We start from the raw sequence: 16559 nt of genomic DNA, 5'->3' as shown, positions 1-16559 counted from the left end.
TTTAAGTCAAGATTAAAAAACACATTTGTTTAGGATTGCCTTTGACTGTCTAATTAAACTGTTTTTTAAAATAAAGGCCTATAGAAATAATGAATTATTCAATCCTTAAAGCAAACAACATAGGGTTCACAAATACAGAACAGTGTATATTTGCTTTTAATTTCTATTTTCCCACGTTTTATTTTGTTTCTACATTTTATTCCAACTTGCTTTCATTCTATTTTATTTTCTTATGTTTTAATCATGTAAAGCACTTTGCATTGTTTGTACTGACATGTGCTATACAAATAAAATTTGCCTTGCCTTACTGACTATATGGAGTACAGGAAGTTAGAGTCTTCACTGCTGCTTTTGCAGTTAACACCTTTTGCAGTTGTATAAAAATATCAGGCCCCTTCACAGAGGTTTAGAACTAGGCTAGCATCTAGAAATCATTTAGGACACTGGAGGTCTTTCCAGGGTGTTTGCAACGTCTGCATGGTGTGTGCAGTGGGTTCTCCTTTGAAGGGGCATAGTATAAGTTTTTGCAGACGTCTTGCCCCCCTCTGGTGATAAGTTGGAATGACACCAGTGTTGTGCACGTGCATGGGAGAAAAGAATCTGCTGCTGCGACTGCACAGGTCATTTGTTTAGAGATGTGAGGTCTTCTTCGATAAGAAAACTATAAATATTGCTAAGGTAGCCCGTATTCCCTCGCTAATGCATCGATTACGGTGGAGACTCAACAAAGTAGCCAGGTGAATGAGACGTTGCAGTGCATCACACCCACGGCCAGAGGGTTCAGCACAAATGACTCTTTCATGAACTGACTCATCCCGCCTATAGAGCAGGGGTGTCAAACTCATTTCTATATGGGGCCATTTGCATGTGTATAGACGATACTTTCCATTTCATGATTTCATTCCAGTTCACATAGAAGTATAAAAAATGCACAGTAACATAAAAGTAGCATCTTAAGCCCAGTTTATACAGTTTATCTGCAAATAAAAGTTGATATTGTGGTGAGTTACACTTTAAACTCATCGTTCTGTGGCATTTTTTCTCCTTTTGGACATTTCTGGGTTGTTTTAATGCGTTGTGGGGAAACTGACATCTTGTGGCAGGATGCTGTTACTACACAGTTAAAAAAAATAAACATTCACTACAGGAGGCATAGTTTTAGCCACTTTATACACTTTAAAAGGATATATTCCTCTACTTTATGACATAATATGCCTCTTTTATTGGCTCGTGAGGGCCTGATAATTTACCTTGACGGGCCGGATTCGGCCCGCGGGCCGTGAGTTTGATACCTGTGCTAAAGAGGAAACTGTGGTAAATAGTGGAAAACATATTTTACACGTTGGACAATTGTAAGGGCATTAATGGGAAAGAAAATAAATAATATCTAACTTCAAAACGTGCACTATGTACCTTTAAGTTGGACAGAGCAGGAGGGCTTTTTAACAATTTGTGAGGAGGCACAAAACCACTGCAGTAAGTGATTATTTATCATCATGTTGGCAGCGTGCAGGAGGCCTAGGTGAAGCCTGGTAGCAGCAGAGGCAGGAAATCCGTAAAATGTTTCCCAGCCATACTGGCATAACTTTGATTAATTCATTGCTTACTTAAAGCATGACTGAGACCTAAAACAAGACTACTACACCAACCATACCGTGCTAGCAAACACTCTAAGTCAGCTATAGCCAATCAACATGGCATCTTGCGCACTTTGAAAGTTGTGCACTTTCTTCACTCATGTTTTTTATCATGCATTCAAAGAGTTGCAATCACCAATCAGTGCTCTGAACACTCATAACTTTTTTCATGCTCGTGTTGTTTGTACATAGGGGTACAGGCTGCATTCACCCCTGTAGTTATAAATCCTAGTCTCGCTGGCACAGATTGCTGGAGGACTGAAGGAAGGAGGGAGATTTTTCGTTTGTGGATCCCATTTGTCCTGCTGTCGAAGAAAAGCCCCGGCATTGCATTAGACAATCAGGTGGGCTACTCGGCGGTGTCTAGAAAGAGACCGAGTTGAATCTCCTCATGCTGCTGATGAACCGAGGAATGTTCTGATGGTGTTTCCACAGCATGGCTTAAACTGACGGTGCTTGCTCATAAACCAACATTCTGATAATGTCTAACTCCGTGTGAACTTGTTTGCTGGTTTGCCTTTTGACACCGAAATAGCTTTTATCCATCAACAAAGGCCTAAGTTCTACTAGACTCCTGCTGTGGTACTGGGACCAAGATGGTTTCTTGCAAATCACCAAAGACCTGTAGGGTTGGGAGGTAGAGCCTACATGGCTCCAGCTCACAGAGCGTTGCCAAAAGTGTCACACTGCCTTCATTTTCCTATCTTTACATCTTCTATGTGCTGTGATAATCATTCACTTCACTTGTCAGTGCCCCAAATTATTGGTCTGACTGGCAAATATAAAGAAACCTTGAGGTACCAGGAAGTACTGCTAATTTATACTGTGAGTACTACCCTGTGTCCACTTAAGATATTAAAACTCAACGTGTTCTGCTAGTAATAAAGACCTTTTACTGTGACCAGGTTGAAGACAACCTTAGTTTCTAACAAATATGCTGTAATTTAGAATAAAAGGTGAAAGCTGTTGAAGCAGAAAGCAGTGACTGAACCCAATGTTTATTGTCTGAACAGAGCTGAAGCTTCTGCGTCAGTTTGGCCAGGTGAGCCCACCTTCTTTCTGCTTATAGCTGTCTGTGATGTCCATCCTCTTGCTCGTGCCGATAGCCTTGGTAGAGATGCTCTGCCCAATTCTGTGATCCTCTGAATGAATCTTCACCTTTGATCTATCACGTTTGACCTGATAATAATAATTGTAACAAAAACAAGAAAATGTAAAATGAACCAGCTATTTAAAACCTTCAATTCAAACTCTTTCTTAGATGGCTCAGAGACACTAGAAGTAATTCAGATAAAATTGTGGTTTTGCCCACTGACCAGCCAGGTTATGCAGTCTGCGTTGACCTCAGCGAAGACAAAGGGAACATCGTATTTGAGATGAGTGTCTCCGTTCCGGACGGCTGAGACTGGGGCTGGGCCACAGCAGAACATACCTGTAGGAGTAAAGTGAAATTTTAACAAAGCCACATAAATCCATCTTCTTCATTCCTGCTAGTTATGATGCTTGTCATGATTTTGGACTTCATCACACGTGAAGTGATATAGCTAAGGAGTCCAACTTAAGAAATGTTCTTCTACTAAAACAAAAAGATAAAATAAGATAAGATAAGATAAGATAAGATAAGATAAGATAGGCTTTATTGATCTCACATTGGAGAAGTTCACTTGTCACATCGGCTCAGTAATCGATAATCAGAAGAAGGTGCCAAAACAACCTAAAACAAAAGGTGCTAAAACAAAAAGCTCCATCATAAACGTTAACATTTGACCTTAAATTAAGTGACCTAAAAGAATATATCAAGACAGTGCCAGGAGTCCAAAACATGTTTTTCATTAGTTGCCAGACACAAAAATGTGAACCTCTGCATTAGACCATGCTGTTGATTAGGCTTCCATCTTTGTTCAGTATCTACGTAGCTGCTGTGCTCTTTGTTTTAAATACGGCGGGTCTGATTCTTGTTCTGGAGTTTCTCTACACCGCAAAAAGGGAACTAAGAGTAAATAACATTTCCTAGAAAGTGTATTTGTCCTTGATTTGAGCAGGTAAATAAGATGATCTGCCAATGGAATGAGTATTTTCACCCCTAAACTAAGATAATTACATATACTGCACTTGAAATAAGTTGATGGAGATGAGTTGTTCCTATTTTAGGTGCAAAAATCTTATTCCTTTGGCAGATCATTTAAACTTACCTGCTCAAATCAAGGACAAATGCACAAATTTTAAGAAAAATTTATTTTCTTTTTGCAGAGTAGGTGCTTAAACAGTTATTCCAACCCCTACATAATCACCGACACAGCCTTCTGAGGCTGTCTGTTACTTATTGAAAAGCCAAAAAGGTGAGTTGAATCGCAGTGAACCACTCTGAGTGGGTACTAATTTAAAAGGGGCAACACTCAAACATGACTGTAATTTCTTTACACAATTTAACATACGAATAACAAGTTTGGGTAAGAAACAGGGTGATCAGAGTATGGTTAAAAGAAGAAATGCACGGAGACAGGGCTGACTGTACCGTCACTCTTTTCTTGTGGAGTTGGATCCAACACCTGCCAGCCATCATATCTACCATCTTTCGCCAGGTCGGGCCGCCTCATCCACCCCTCAACCCAGACATGATAGTTCCTAAAGCACAATTTAAAGATTTACAATGATAAATGCATCACTGAAAGGAAAAAAAAGCCCAAAACAAAACAAGACAAAAAACACTCAAAGTACAAACTGCAAAGACTAAAGCAAACTGAATACCTTTGTGACTCCACCTATACTTTGTTACGGTCACAATAGTTCATGTTCCAAAAAAAGTAAAAAACAAAAGCAACTGGACTTGTTTTCCGTAGTTGAAGACGTTTCGCTTCCTCTCCCGGAAGCTTTCTCAATTCAAAAGGTCTAGAGTAATGATGAGAACCTAGCTTTATACCACTGCCCAAACAAAGGCCTTGTAATGGCTTAGATAACATGCAAATTCAACCGAAACAGGTCCACCCCTTAGTAATGGGCGGTCCGTAGTCTTCAACTACGGAAAACAAGTCTAGTTGCTTTGTTTTTTACTTTTTTTGGAAATGACCATGACCTGGATGACTGAGAATCTTCACCAGCAATAGTTCATGTTATAATGTTACAACTGTACATACACTGTGTCACTCTGTGAATTTTATTACAAAAACAAAAATCAGATCTTAGTTTTCAGAACCATTAATCCATTCCTTTCACATGTGCTTCCAAAGACTAAAATGGACTTCTTTTGCCGCTGTCAGAAATATGATGTTGGGCATTTGACAGCAGACTATTTGTTTAACTAAAAATGTATGCAAGACAAAATGAAAGAAGATATCTTGTACGGGTAACAATGCATTGATATAAACCCTACATGCGTTCAGCTTCTCACCAGACACTGTCTTTGGACTCTTTCTCTCTCACGCCGTAGTCAGCAAAGTAGGTGTCGACGGTGAGGTTCTTGTTGGTGTCGTGAGCCGACTGGTAGTTGGTGACGACACGGCAGGGAATGCCCAGCAGGCGCATCACTGGAACCAAACGTGCAACACGGCGCTTTGCATCATCATGATAGTGTAACAGTTAAATATCAGTTTTGTTTGTAGAAGATGAAAGTGAAATTAATTTTATTGTAATGGGTAACAATGCTATCACAATGACTGCAGCTTTATTTATAGATACACACATTCACTTTGGGGACAAATGTCATTAATACAGAGAGGAAACATTAACCGGTTGAATGGATGTTCCAACATACAGAAAGCTTTGAGGGCAAGAATTAAGGATTTGAATGTCAGTGTTTTTTAGCTACACAGGGTCACAATTATAAATACAGATTCAAATATATGCACATATAAATTGTCAATATATTGTCTCTTTGCAAGTTGCAATTCGACCAATTTAAATTTGTTGGTTTTCTGGCACAACTTTGACTTTTTAGCATCAGATTTTATGGTTGTCCCTTAAAAAAAGCCCGGTTAGTACCAGGATGGCTAATTTTTTAATTTTTTTTGGAAAGCTCCACTAATTTCTCCCATCAAAAGTGGTCAAAGAGCCAGACAGACTTAAGCAAGAAGTTTGTTGTTGATAAGAAAAAGGATACGGTCGATGTGCAGTTTTCTGTTAATGGACATTTAATCATGTTGTAATGGGTATGTGTTTTTATAAATTGGAGTCTGCATATGTGAATTTGATATAGAGTGGAAAAATAAATCATAACCTGAGCACCTACCTTTTGTTTATTAAATGTATTAAAGTTGTTTGTTGTGTGATCTCAACAAACAAATCAAACCCTTCTCTGGACAGAATTATTGCTCAAAAGGACCAGAAGTATTCCTAAGATAAGTGATTGATCACCTCCTATTTTAACTCTAGTCGGATAACAGCAGACCTGGCTTGTCTTGATCAGAGGCCACTTTGTTACAATATTGAGCAAAAGTGTCAGTTGTTCCTAAAAAAATAAAGGACCTCATTTATAGAGCCCTTTGCAGATGAGAGTATCCATTAAATACTACTGTTAAATGTTTAAGGAAGTAAATATTACCTGAACACATGACGCCTGAAAACACCCAGCACTGCCCGTACTTCACAGAGCAGAAGCAGGCGTTAAACCACTGTTTAAGAATGGGATAGCTGCTGCTCCAGTGGGTGGGTGGGACCCCGCCTCTGAAATCATTTCCCCAGTTTCCTTTCAGGATGCCTCCTTCGTTTTCACTGTTAATCTGGAGGGACACATAAAAGCAAAGTTTTAAGTATTTAATCATACAAGGACATGGAAAAAAAAGCACTTTTAACCTAACTTACTGGGTTTGCTGGTGCTTTCAAGCAGCTTTATTTGAGGCAAATAAAGTAAAGCAAACTTGATATGATTGTGTAAATCTAAAAAGAGGATTTTTTTTAAACAAACGTTTGTTGAATTGTTGCAGGAACATTAAGTCGGGCAAAACTGTTAATCATGTTCTTCTGACTATAAAATACCTGCTGTCCTGTCTTATGAAATGCATTCTGTTAATTTATTCATCTGTTTTTTGTTTTGTTGGAAAGTTAAAAAGGTTGGCAAATTTTATTATTATATTTAATAATAAAAACAAGGTTTCAAAGAAAACATCTGTGGTCTTCTGCAACCACCAGATGTCACTATAATGCCTCCGATTTAAGCCTGTTTGCTGCAGCGATGACCCGCAAAACAGAGAATTTGCACGGGCACATTGGATTACTGTAATGATAGACAATATTGTATAAAACCTTTTTTACTAAATATTGAAATTTGTATACATTCTTTTTGACGTGCCATTGATAAAACTGTAAAAAACAGGGATCCCCCCCTCCCCACACACACAAAATTATAAAATAAAATACTTAAAATAAAATCTGAATACCAATTCTGCTAAAAGTATCAGTATCAGTCTCTTTAGACTGGACCCAAACTGAATTGTGGAAAAAGTAATTATATTTGGAAATAAAAGTGAACGTCAAACTAACAGTCAAAGTTCTATAAATATTATCACCACTGAGAAAGTAATTAAAAACACTGTGTAAGTGTTCAAAGGCCCTGAAAAAGATTATTCTAAAGCGCAACATGCCAGCATCAATAAAGTTTACAACATTCTTTTTACATAAAACATAAAGAATGCCACCCACCATGGATGTGATGACACGGCTGACATAGATGGCGTTACAGCGAGCAGAAACGTCTTTGGCTGGGTCTTGCTTGTGTTTTATGCTGCAGTCGAGGATCTTCACGCAAATACTCACCATATCTTCTTCAAACTGGACAGGAAGTTAGAGACAAACTGCTGTTAAACAGCTGTTCTGATATTTAACACTGGGGGTTCCACTTAAATATAGCATGTCATTTACAAATGGCCTGTAATGCCTTTTCTTAGTAACATCCAATAGGATCGTACCTGTCCGTAGTCCCAGTGAATTGGAGATATGTAATTATCAACTCCTTTGTAGATTATACCCTGTTCATTCATGACATACTCCTTTCTCTCTACTTCATCAGGCATAAACACCATGTCCCCTGTAGAAATCATGAAAACATTAAACAAAATTACACAAAAAGCTGATAAACTGAGGAAATCAGGTGGAATAGCAACACATTTGAAGTTCAGTTTTTTTCTGTAGTGGGGTTGTGTGGAGTTCTTGTTAACCGTCAGTATCTATACTTTAGTACTCGGCAGTTATGTTGGTCTCAGTTTGGGAGTTTCATTGGAATTTAAAGCTAGCCTCTTTTCAGACCAGGGATCGTGTAAAAGCAAGTTTCCACATCTTGGCCAACTTAATACAAAAAATGTGTAATTTTCATGTTTCATTTTCAAGTTTTTTTTTTTACTTTGTTACAAAAATGTCAGTTCTTTGTTGCCTTGTGGCCATAAAAGAAGATGTTCTGTCAAGTTTATCAGGAGTCTTTTAGGCTTCTTATCTTACTGGAAATAGAAATGCTGCCCGCTTCGCTTTGTAAGAATCAAATATTTTTCATTTGGGATAAAAACTTCATGGCAGAAGTCGTGCCAGATTTGCGGCAGGATAATTAGAGCAGTCTAAGTGCAACTACTTATACATAGCAACAATGGTATTGCCTGATGCGACAATTCATGAGGGGCTAAACAACAGTGTTCAGCTCAATAGATACAAAATTTAATATGATTTCATGCTCATTTAATATCTACATTAATCTAGGAATTTATAAAGCAGATTTGTATTCCTTCCTTAAAAACTATATCTGTACAATAATCTTAAGCAACATAATAATGTAGACAATAGTAAACTAAAACACAACATTATGTGCATATTAATGTTTTCTTCTTTAAATAATATCTTATTTTGTTATTTCACATTCTTAACTATCTTGTCTCAAAAATAAACCTTTAATCTTTATTCCAACTTGCTTTTATTCAGTTTTATTTAACTATGTTTTAATCATGTAAAGCACTTTACATTATCTTTGTACTGAAATGTTCTATACAAATAGATCTCCCTTGCCTTGCCTTTAAATGTGGCAGAAATGTTATGTTGACCAGTTTATGGCAAAGCACAGCAGAAATAGAAGATTTTAAAAAAAAAACATATTTATTTTGTGTTTTTTGTGTATGTTTTTGTTAAACAACATTTGTATGTGAATAAACAGTAGGATCCCTATAAATTTCTTCCTGATGAAACCTCATCCATGTTCTTCTAGACACACAAGCAGAAAAACAATTCCCCGTTTTTCTAATTATCACCCACTAGTTTGGACGATGGTTCTGGTCCAATTGCTATTTGTATTTTATTAACTTTTTTACCTGTAAATAAGCTCAGCTACTCACCCACCTTCTCAACCACTGGTATCAATTTTGTCTCTCGTTTTAGTTAGATAATCTTAATGAATTTTGGTACTAAAGCATTATAAACAATATTTAACCACATCTATGACATTATTAAATTATATTACAAAACCTTATAGTACACCCAATTTTTTTAAAATTGTGATTCTAATCCCTGTTTGGATTAACTGACTCTATGAGATTATGACCCCATGTTATGTGAAAATAACTTGACATGCCCAGTAATCTAAATCAACAGAGCTGTAAATTGGATTGATGATTGGACACTGAAGTCTTTGGGCAGAGATCAGAAACCTACCAGGACACCACGGGTTGAAAAGCACAGAAAGGTTTGCCAACGCCCTCTCCTCCTCTCCGAGTCTTGCAGACATTGTGTACTCCCCTACTGGAGAGTCGACCGAGGGTGTAATGCTCAGAGTCAGGATTCCTGTTGCAGGAGCAGTGCTCCGCTGCAGCTCTGCTTTCCACACCGCCTTGGCAGAAGGCAAACGTTGCACTTTGTCTGGGACACCAAAGCGAGACATCGTCCCGAGGTCTTCAGAAGGATGGTCTCCTACGAAGAGAAGTCAGGCAACGGCACTTTTCACGTTAGATCAGTTTCTAAGAATGTGCCTCTACACAATGCAACTTAAACCGTGAAGCATTGATAGAGTCAGACAAATTCAACAGCAGCAAGGGTTGTAATTATAAAAAAGTAATAATAATCTTTCCAATAAATGATCAAATAAGAGACCAACCAGTCTTAACAGTCATGATGAGCTCATCAAAGGCGGGATTGAAAGGTTTGGCCAGTTTGAGGGTGAATTTGAAGGGCTGGCCTCGTCTCACAATGAGCTCCTTCAATGAGATTTCACTGGTGCGATGATCAATGTTGTTGGACCCACTGTGCGGGTCTACTCCGATAAAAGCTGAAATGAAAACGTACAGAAAGATAAGCACTTTTGTAGTAGAAGAGTAAGTCTAACCCTTTTTAGGCAATAGCTTCAAGGACCATGCATCCTTAAAGTCCAGGGACCGTGGACTCCAAGGATGTCCACCGTCCCTGGATCAGAGGGACCGTCACAGTTAAAGCTTTCAGACAAACATACACAACACAAACGGGGCAGACATACTAAACTAATTGAATGAGTAGTTTGACCCCTAAAATAAGATAATTATATATAACACACTTGAAATAAGATGATCGGGATGAATTTGTTCCTATTTTAATTGCAAAAATCTTATTCCATTGGCAGACCATTAGCAGATATTTGCCTGCTCAAATCAAGGACAAATACACCAATTTTAAGAAAATGTTGCTTATATTTAGTCCCGTTTTTGCAGTTCAAGGAATGAATGAGAAACGAAACATTTGAAATGTAGCCACCTTTTAAAAGGTTATGCACCAATTCCCAAAGCTGTGGGACTAGACCGAACAACAGTATGCAAACATGATGAAACGTAGAGTAATGGTGGACTTTACGGCTGACCATAGCTAACAGGAGCACAGGGACACCTCGTCCAAGAGATTGCAAACGGTCCCAGAACAACACCAGTGGACCTCACTTGCCTCTGTTAGGACTGGCGTTCCTGATTCCAACAATAAAGAAAAAAATTTAAAGAAAAGAAACAGAAATAATAATAGTCTTTTTGGACAACACTCTGTGGACTGGCGAAACAAAGGTCAAACTTTATGTAAGGTGTGTTTTCCCATTCCATCTGGTGTAAAAGTCACACAACATTTCAGAGAAGGAACACCATGTCATTAGTAACATATGGTGGTGGTAGTAGTGAGATGGTCAGGAGCTTTATTGCTGCTTCAGGACATGAAAAGGGTCGCTGTGGTAAATGGACCCATCAGGACGATGATTGACAACACATCATAAACTCCAATCCATAACAGGAGAAACAAAATTAAGACTTTAGAGCGGCCTAGTGACCATGACCTTAAACGGTTCGTTCATGCTTATAAACTCTCTATTGTGACTCCGTTACAACAATATTTTTACAAAGATGAGTGGAGCAACATTCCTCTGCAGCACTGTAAGAGACTCACAGGGTGGCCCAACCCGTTAGTAGCTTTAGGGAGTGACCACTTTTTCACACAGGACCATGTAGGCTTGGATTTCTTCCTCCCCTACAATTAAACTCTGCATTCTGTACTTACTTGTTTCATCTGTGTCTAATATTTAAGTTTGTTTGATGATTCAGAACATTTTTGTGCAACAGTCAGACGAGAAATCACAGAAAAACACTTTGTCTCACCAATATATGTATTGGAGCATCTTCCTTCTTGAGCATCCGTTAAATGTTACTTTTTCAAACTTGCAATTCTAAGACTCTACTTATTTTTTTAATGGCTTGGATTACATATTCTGGTGAAACTGCTCGTGACGTTTGATTCAACACTTTAGTGGTAAAGTCACATGTTACGCAATCCATTCCAGCGTGAGATGATTTAGACAGGGAGCGGAAAGTTCTGGATTTATTTCAACGAACTGCATGCCAAAGGTCTAATTATGTTATATTGGGAGGATTCTGGCAGAAACCAGGGTGTGTTGACTGCTTATCCTACTCGTGGCTGCATGTTTGTGTAAAAAAAGGCATGTCGCAACACCACAGCCGTAGGAAAGACACCGACACGCCTTGAGTTTAACCTGAGCAATAGCCTGGAGAGGTCGGCAGATCCTCGATAGCGGTCATGCAAGTTGCACACAAATAGGAAGGTTTGTTAGGAAACTAGGGCTGTGACATCAGCACGTTATTTTCGATTGTTTATTTTGTTAAAAAAAATATTGTGTTAAAATAAATTTACGCGTTTGACGGCATGGGGAGATGTAAACACATGTACTGTCTAACTAGTGGGACTAAAGTAAAATCGTTTAGGCGATTATTAGAACACGGTTCGTTTTTAACCAATTTTAGTCAAAAGCCAGAGAATATCTGGGTTGACGTGGTTTGTTTTCAATACATAAAGTTTTTTTCCGGTTTTTACTTCATTTCTGCCCTTGGTTTAGTATTCAACATTCAGGCAGGGACGGATGAAACCTGTAGGGAAAAAATACATTTCATGCACAAAATGTACCGTCACATTTGCACAGCAGTACTGTGAAGTATTTGCTTATATTTTTTTATGTACTTGTAATTGATTCAAACAAAACAAGAACTTTAGGGATTTGTTTCTTGACTGTATAGAAAGATAGAGAAGGACAGAGCACCATAATCACTGTCCACAGTTTTGGAGCACAATGTGTGAGGACATAAGGGTTATACAAAGAGGTTGTATTTTTCTGAATTAGAGCTTTATTGAAATGATAAATCTGCTAGTTTACATTCTGTAAGCCATTTAGAAAGCAGCTGTACTGTATTTGCATTTATAGAGGTGACTGAACCGAGGCACCAAAGTAAAGCCACAACATTCCAGCCTCCACTCAATAAAGGCAGACATTACTGTACAACTTTATAATAAAAAACACATATCTATCTATGTATACAGGAGGACCAAAATTTAATTCAACTGATAATCAATGTTTCAAATATTGCTATTTGATAAAAAAAAATGTGATTGAGTACAATGCCTCTAGATAATTAGATTTTTTTAAATCCCATCCCACCACTACAAAAAGTAAATCTGACCACAGAATGAACATTAACACAATCGCTGCTTGTGTCTGGTTAAAGGACTCCACTACACGGCGAAAGAGCTGGTTACAAAACCCAAAGTAAAATTTCACATTGCATTATGGTAGAAGACAGGGGGAATAGTACGTAAAGGTGAACAATACTCAGTACAGTTGTCAATTTCACAATGCGTTTTAGTTTTTATCATTTCACTGTTCGAGTAAAGGTAACATTGTCAGGAGAAAGTATTTCCTGTCTAAAAAAAAATATGAAGCTTCAGCTTTGATTTATTTTCTCTAAAGGAAAACAGCTTGTCCCAACAACAGATGGAGATGTATGCACCACTTATTTTAAATTATGCCCTGCCTCTGAAGATGCTGAAATTATGTCAGGGTGTGCTTTGTTTGAACTATGACTTCACCCCCAGATGAATGTGTCCAGAAATGAATAACACTGCTGCTTTTTGTTTCCATAGAGACCTCCTGAACTCACATGTCTGTTTAGTGTCTAATTTCTGGGTGTGAGCTCTGATTCTTGGTATCTGTATGTGGGAAGGGCGAAAAAATAGACATCTTTGTATTTGACATATATGTCATCTGAGTTTATCTGTGAAAGAAGTCTGACAAAGACTCCTGGATAGGTGTTGAAACGTTTTCAGAAAGAACTGAGCAAAAGTCCTGTTGCCTCTGATTTAGATGGAAAAAGAACTCTTTAAATTCAGAACAACATTAGAGTTGTCTGCTAAAGAACTTCTACAGAGCTTCCATAGAGAGTGTTTTTTTTTTTTTGTGTCAGCATAACTGCATGGTATGGGAGCTGTCCAGTCCAGGAGAGGAAGCACTGATCCCATCCACCCAGGCAATGCGCTGTTTGCCCCTCTCCCATCAGGTAAACGCTTCAGAAACCTCAAAGCCAAAACAAATAAACTTAGAAACAGCTTCTACCCAAGAGCTGTGAGGGCAAAATTCACCCACTGTTACTAGCCCATCGTATGCTACAATCACCTTAATGTCACTGCTTATTTGCACACTATTATCTCAGAATCTCTAAATGCACATTTCTGTAAATGAAGCCTCAAATCATTGCACAAAAGCACAAAAATAAATTTCACCACGGTAACATGCTGTGACAATAAAGAATCTTTGAAATGTTGTTATAGGGTGAAAACACTGTGAACAAGCACACCTTACAAAGGTTCAGGCTAAAGGCGGAGACACACCAATCTCAGCACCAATTACATCTGGTTGAAGTGAATGGGGCCGAAAAGACTCACTTAAGGTTCTACCCAACTTTCTCTAAATAGAAGCTATGCTGCAACTTGATGTGAAAGTCATGCTTCAGACAGGGAGAGAGACACGTTGTCCATGTCCACTTTGGGGAAAATGCCAAATAAGTTGCCTGAACTGCACAGTAAACGCAATTTACTCTGGGCAGGTCCATCCTCATATAGTGTCGTCCGGAAACACAAAGCTCAGAATTATTGTACCCGGATCGACACCGTTTGTCGAAGATGGATGACGAACGCTGACTATTAAAGTGGAAAACAGAAGCGTTTTATATGATACAACAATTTCTTCGTATAAAGACAGTTTACCAGCAATGTTCTTTGAGCCTGTTTGAACAGCTAATGCAGCTCTGTGCTTACCTCCCAGCTACTGTCGTGTGAATACTCGATCTGGCGAGTCTGGTGGTCCATAGAGGGACCCTCTAAGCAGCCAGTATGTCAGGAAAGAAATCTTTATGGATCTGTTTGTTGGATCAGATAGCTTGGTGTGTCTCAGCCTTAAAGGTATAGTCGGTGATTTTTCCAAAAATGCAAGTAAGAAAGGTGAGTTCCTTATTGAATAACTGCGCAAGTCTCTGACCGTCATATCTACTCCTCAAAGGGATCGTGTAAAAAAAAATCTCCCAATTCCACTCTGGTCTTCTTTCTTTCTAATGAGGCCTTCCTCTTCTACTCAGAAAGTTGTACCCAGTTTGCTTCTTGCAACTCTCAGCCATGTTCAAAGTCTACGGTGAGAGTAGTGGAGCTACAATGAACGGCTAACACTGAAGCTAACCGCTAAGCTAACTGGATACAAAAATACTAGAGGTGTACATGCGCAGCCAGCAATGGAAACTAACAAGGAACGTGGATGGACACTGGCGTTACGTGAGCGCGTCAGAATGACTGGCATGCGGGACGATCAATAAATAAGGAGATACCCCCAGAACTTGAGAGACAGAGGGAGGGTGTTGGCAGGACCGGATCTCTGACCCATCACTGTCATTTGGTTCTAATGGCAGTGATGATGGGTCACAGTTTTTACAGTCCTGCAGCTCTCACAGTGATACATTTTTTAACCCCTTTTTTTTTGAATACATAACATATTAACTACTGTCAGGATGGAAGGACAATTTTATCCAGTATAACAAAAAGTGTTTCTGAACAGGATTTCCAACTATAGCTTTAAGTCCCCAGTTTTCTCAAAACTCCCTACTGCAGATTTAATTATGTAAATTTCTACAGTCACATGTATGAACTCATTTCTATAATGTTTTAGACTTTCTAGGGTGTCTATTTAATCAACCATAAAGTGAAATGTTGCTTTCTAACTTTGTTGTCAGAATCTCAGCTCTTTAAAAATACAGAACTCGTAAAGGTTAGAAATTAATCCTTGGAGCCTACAGTATTTAGGCCATGGTGAGAGGCATCCAAATAGTAGTAAATGGTTAAAAACCGTATATGGTAAAGTTGGGTGTGTAAAAAAAAAAAAAAATAATAACTTGTTTAGAGCTCAATCACCAGTGTTCAGGTCATAGGTTAAGGTCATTTTTCTGTGTGAGCAAAAAGCTGAGAAAGGTGGGAACTACAAAAGTAAAGCTTAAATGCAAAAAAGAGGAATAAAACCATATAAAACTAAAAACATTATTACAAGAGTGTACAAAATGAAAGATTTATTTCTGACAATGCATTATTGTTAACTGAAATAAAGTTTCAAATTAAAACTTTATAAAATAAAATAATTTAGCTTACTAATGAGTTTTAGCTGCACCATCATGGCCAATCTACATGTGTAGTGACTGCCAGCTGTGCAGAAGCGCTGACTGTTTAATCTGAAGAGCAGAAGTTTTTTAAACACCTGGACTGAGAAACAAACTGAGTGCAGTTCCTGCTTCAGAGATGTCAAGCTGTCCTTTTTGCATACTGTTCCTTTCACACCTGATGTCATAAAAAGAGCTGACATTCTGACAGAAATAATAATGGCTTTTTTGGTGTTTATCGCATGTAAATTCTTTAAAATTCAAAGCATGTCTTCTGGGTTGTGTGCTTTATGTTTTCAGGCTGAGTTCCATCTGAAACAAGTTTAAGCACAGCAGGGGCGTTGGTCTCCTCCACAGCTGTAAAACAACTTTCTAGAAACGACCAGACAGGTGACTGGATCCATGCGACTCAAAAAACATGAGTCGCATGTTTGTCTTAGTCGTTTGTCTTAGTGCAAAAGTTTCACATTTTAAAATGCATCGTTTTTTATTTATATGCAACTACAGCAATTTAATTCTGTTGTTTTCATGCAGCGCCAATTCACTACACGTGACATCACACGGTTCACTCCTCCTGGATAAGCATGGCAGTCATTCACACACAAACAGCAGTTCAGTCTAACGTCTTTCACAGAAGATAAGCTAAATGATAAGGTTTTAACACCGTACCTGAGTTCGGATAGCTGTAGTTCTCAGACCAGTCGAGCTTCATTGTTCTCTCTGTTGAACTTTCCCTCTTAAAACGAAGAAATTCTTGAACTCGCTCTAGCAGGCGCGCAGCAGCAGACTGAGTGATGCACAGGTGGATTTTTAAACCCTTGTTACACCCAGCCACAGATATTCCCCAAAGGATCGCGTGTTGCAACCTCATTACAAATTTCCTGAAAGCGTGCCAAGCATACATAACTGTGACGTCTGTTTCCAAGGTTTGCTCTGCTGCTGAGTAAGAATGTTTTTTATTACGCCTGGTAGTGTC

At 38.5% G+C, this 16559-nt stretch overlaps 1 protein-coding gene across 1 annotated transcript; it reads right to left on the bottom strand.

Moving 5' to 3' along the window:
* Positions 1–2689: 2689 nt before the first annotated feature.
* On the bottom strand, positions 2690–16525 carry LOC105930974 (protein-glutamine gamma-glutamyltransferase 6; the record flags this gene model as incomplete). The annotated part of the gene is given in 10 exon segments (XM_036130365.1): positions 2690–2816; positions 2954–3069; positions 4153–4262; positions 5026–5161; positions 6175–6352; positions 7272–7400; positions 7538–7656; positions 9258–9512; positions 9697–9867; positions 16253–16525. Coding segments are annotated over 10 exon segments (1576 nt in total), but the record flags the coding sequence as incomplete, so codon positions are not given.
* Positions 16526–16559: the final 34 nt, after the last annotated feature.

The sequence above is a fragment of the Fundulus heteroclitus genome, unplaced genomic scaffold (genome assembly GCF_011125445.2).
Source record: "Fundulus heteroclitus isolate FHET01 unplaced genomic scaffold, MU-UCD_Fhet_4.1 scaffold_350, whole genome shotgun sequence".
Classification (NCBI taxonomy): domain Eukaryota; kingdom Metazoa; phylum Chordata; class Actinopteri; order Cyprinodontiformes; family Fundulidae; genus Fundulus; species Fundulus heteroclitus.
This window is presented reverse-complemented; position numbering and strand designations above follow the sequence as displayed.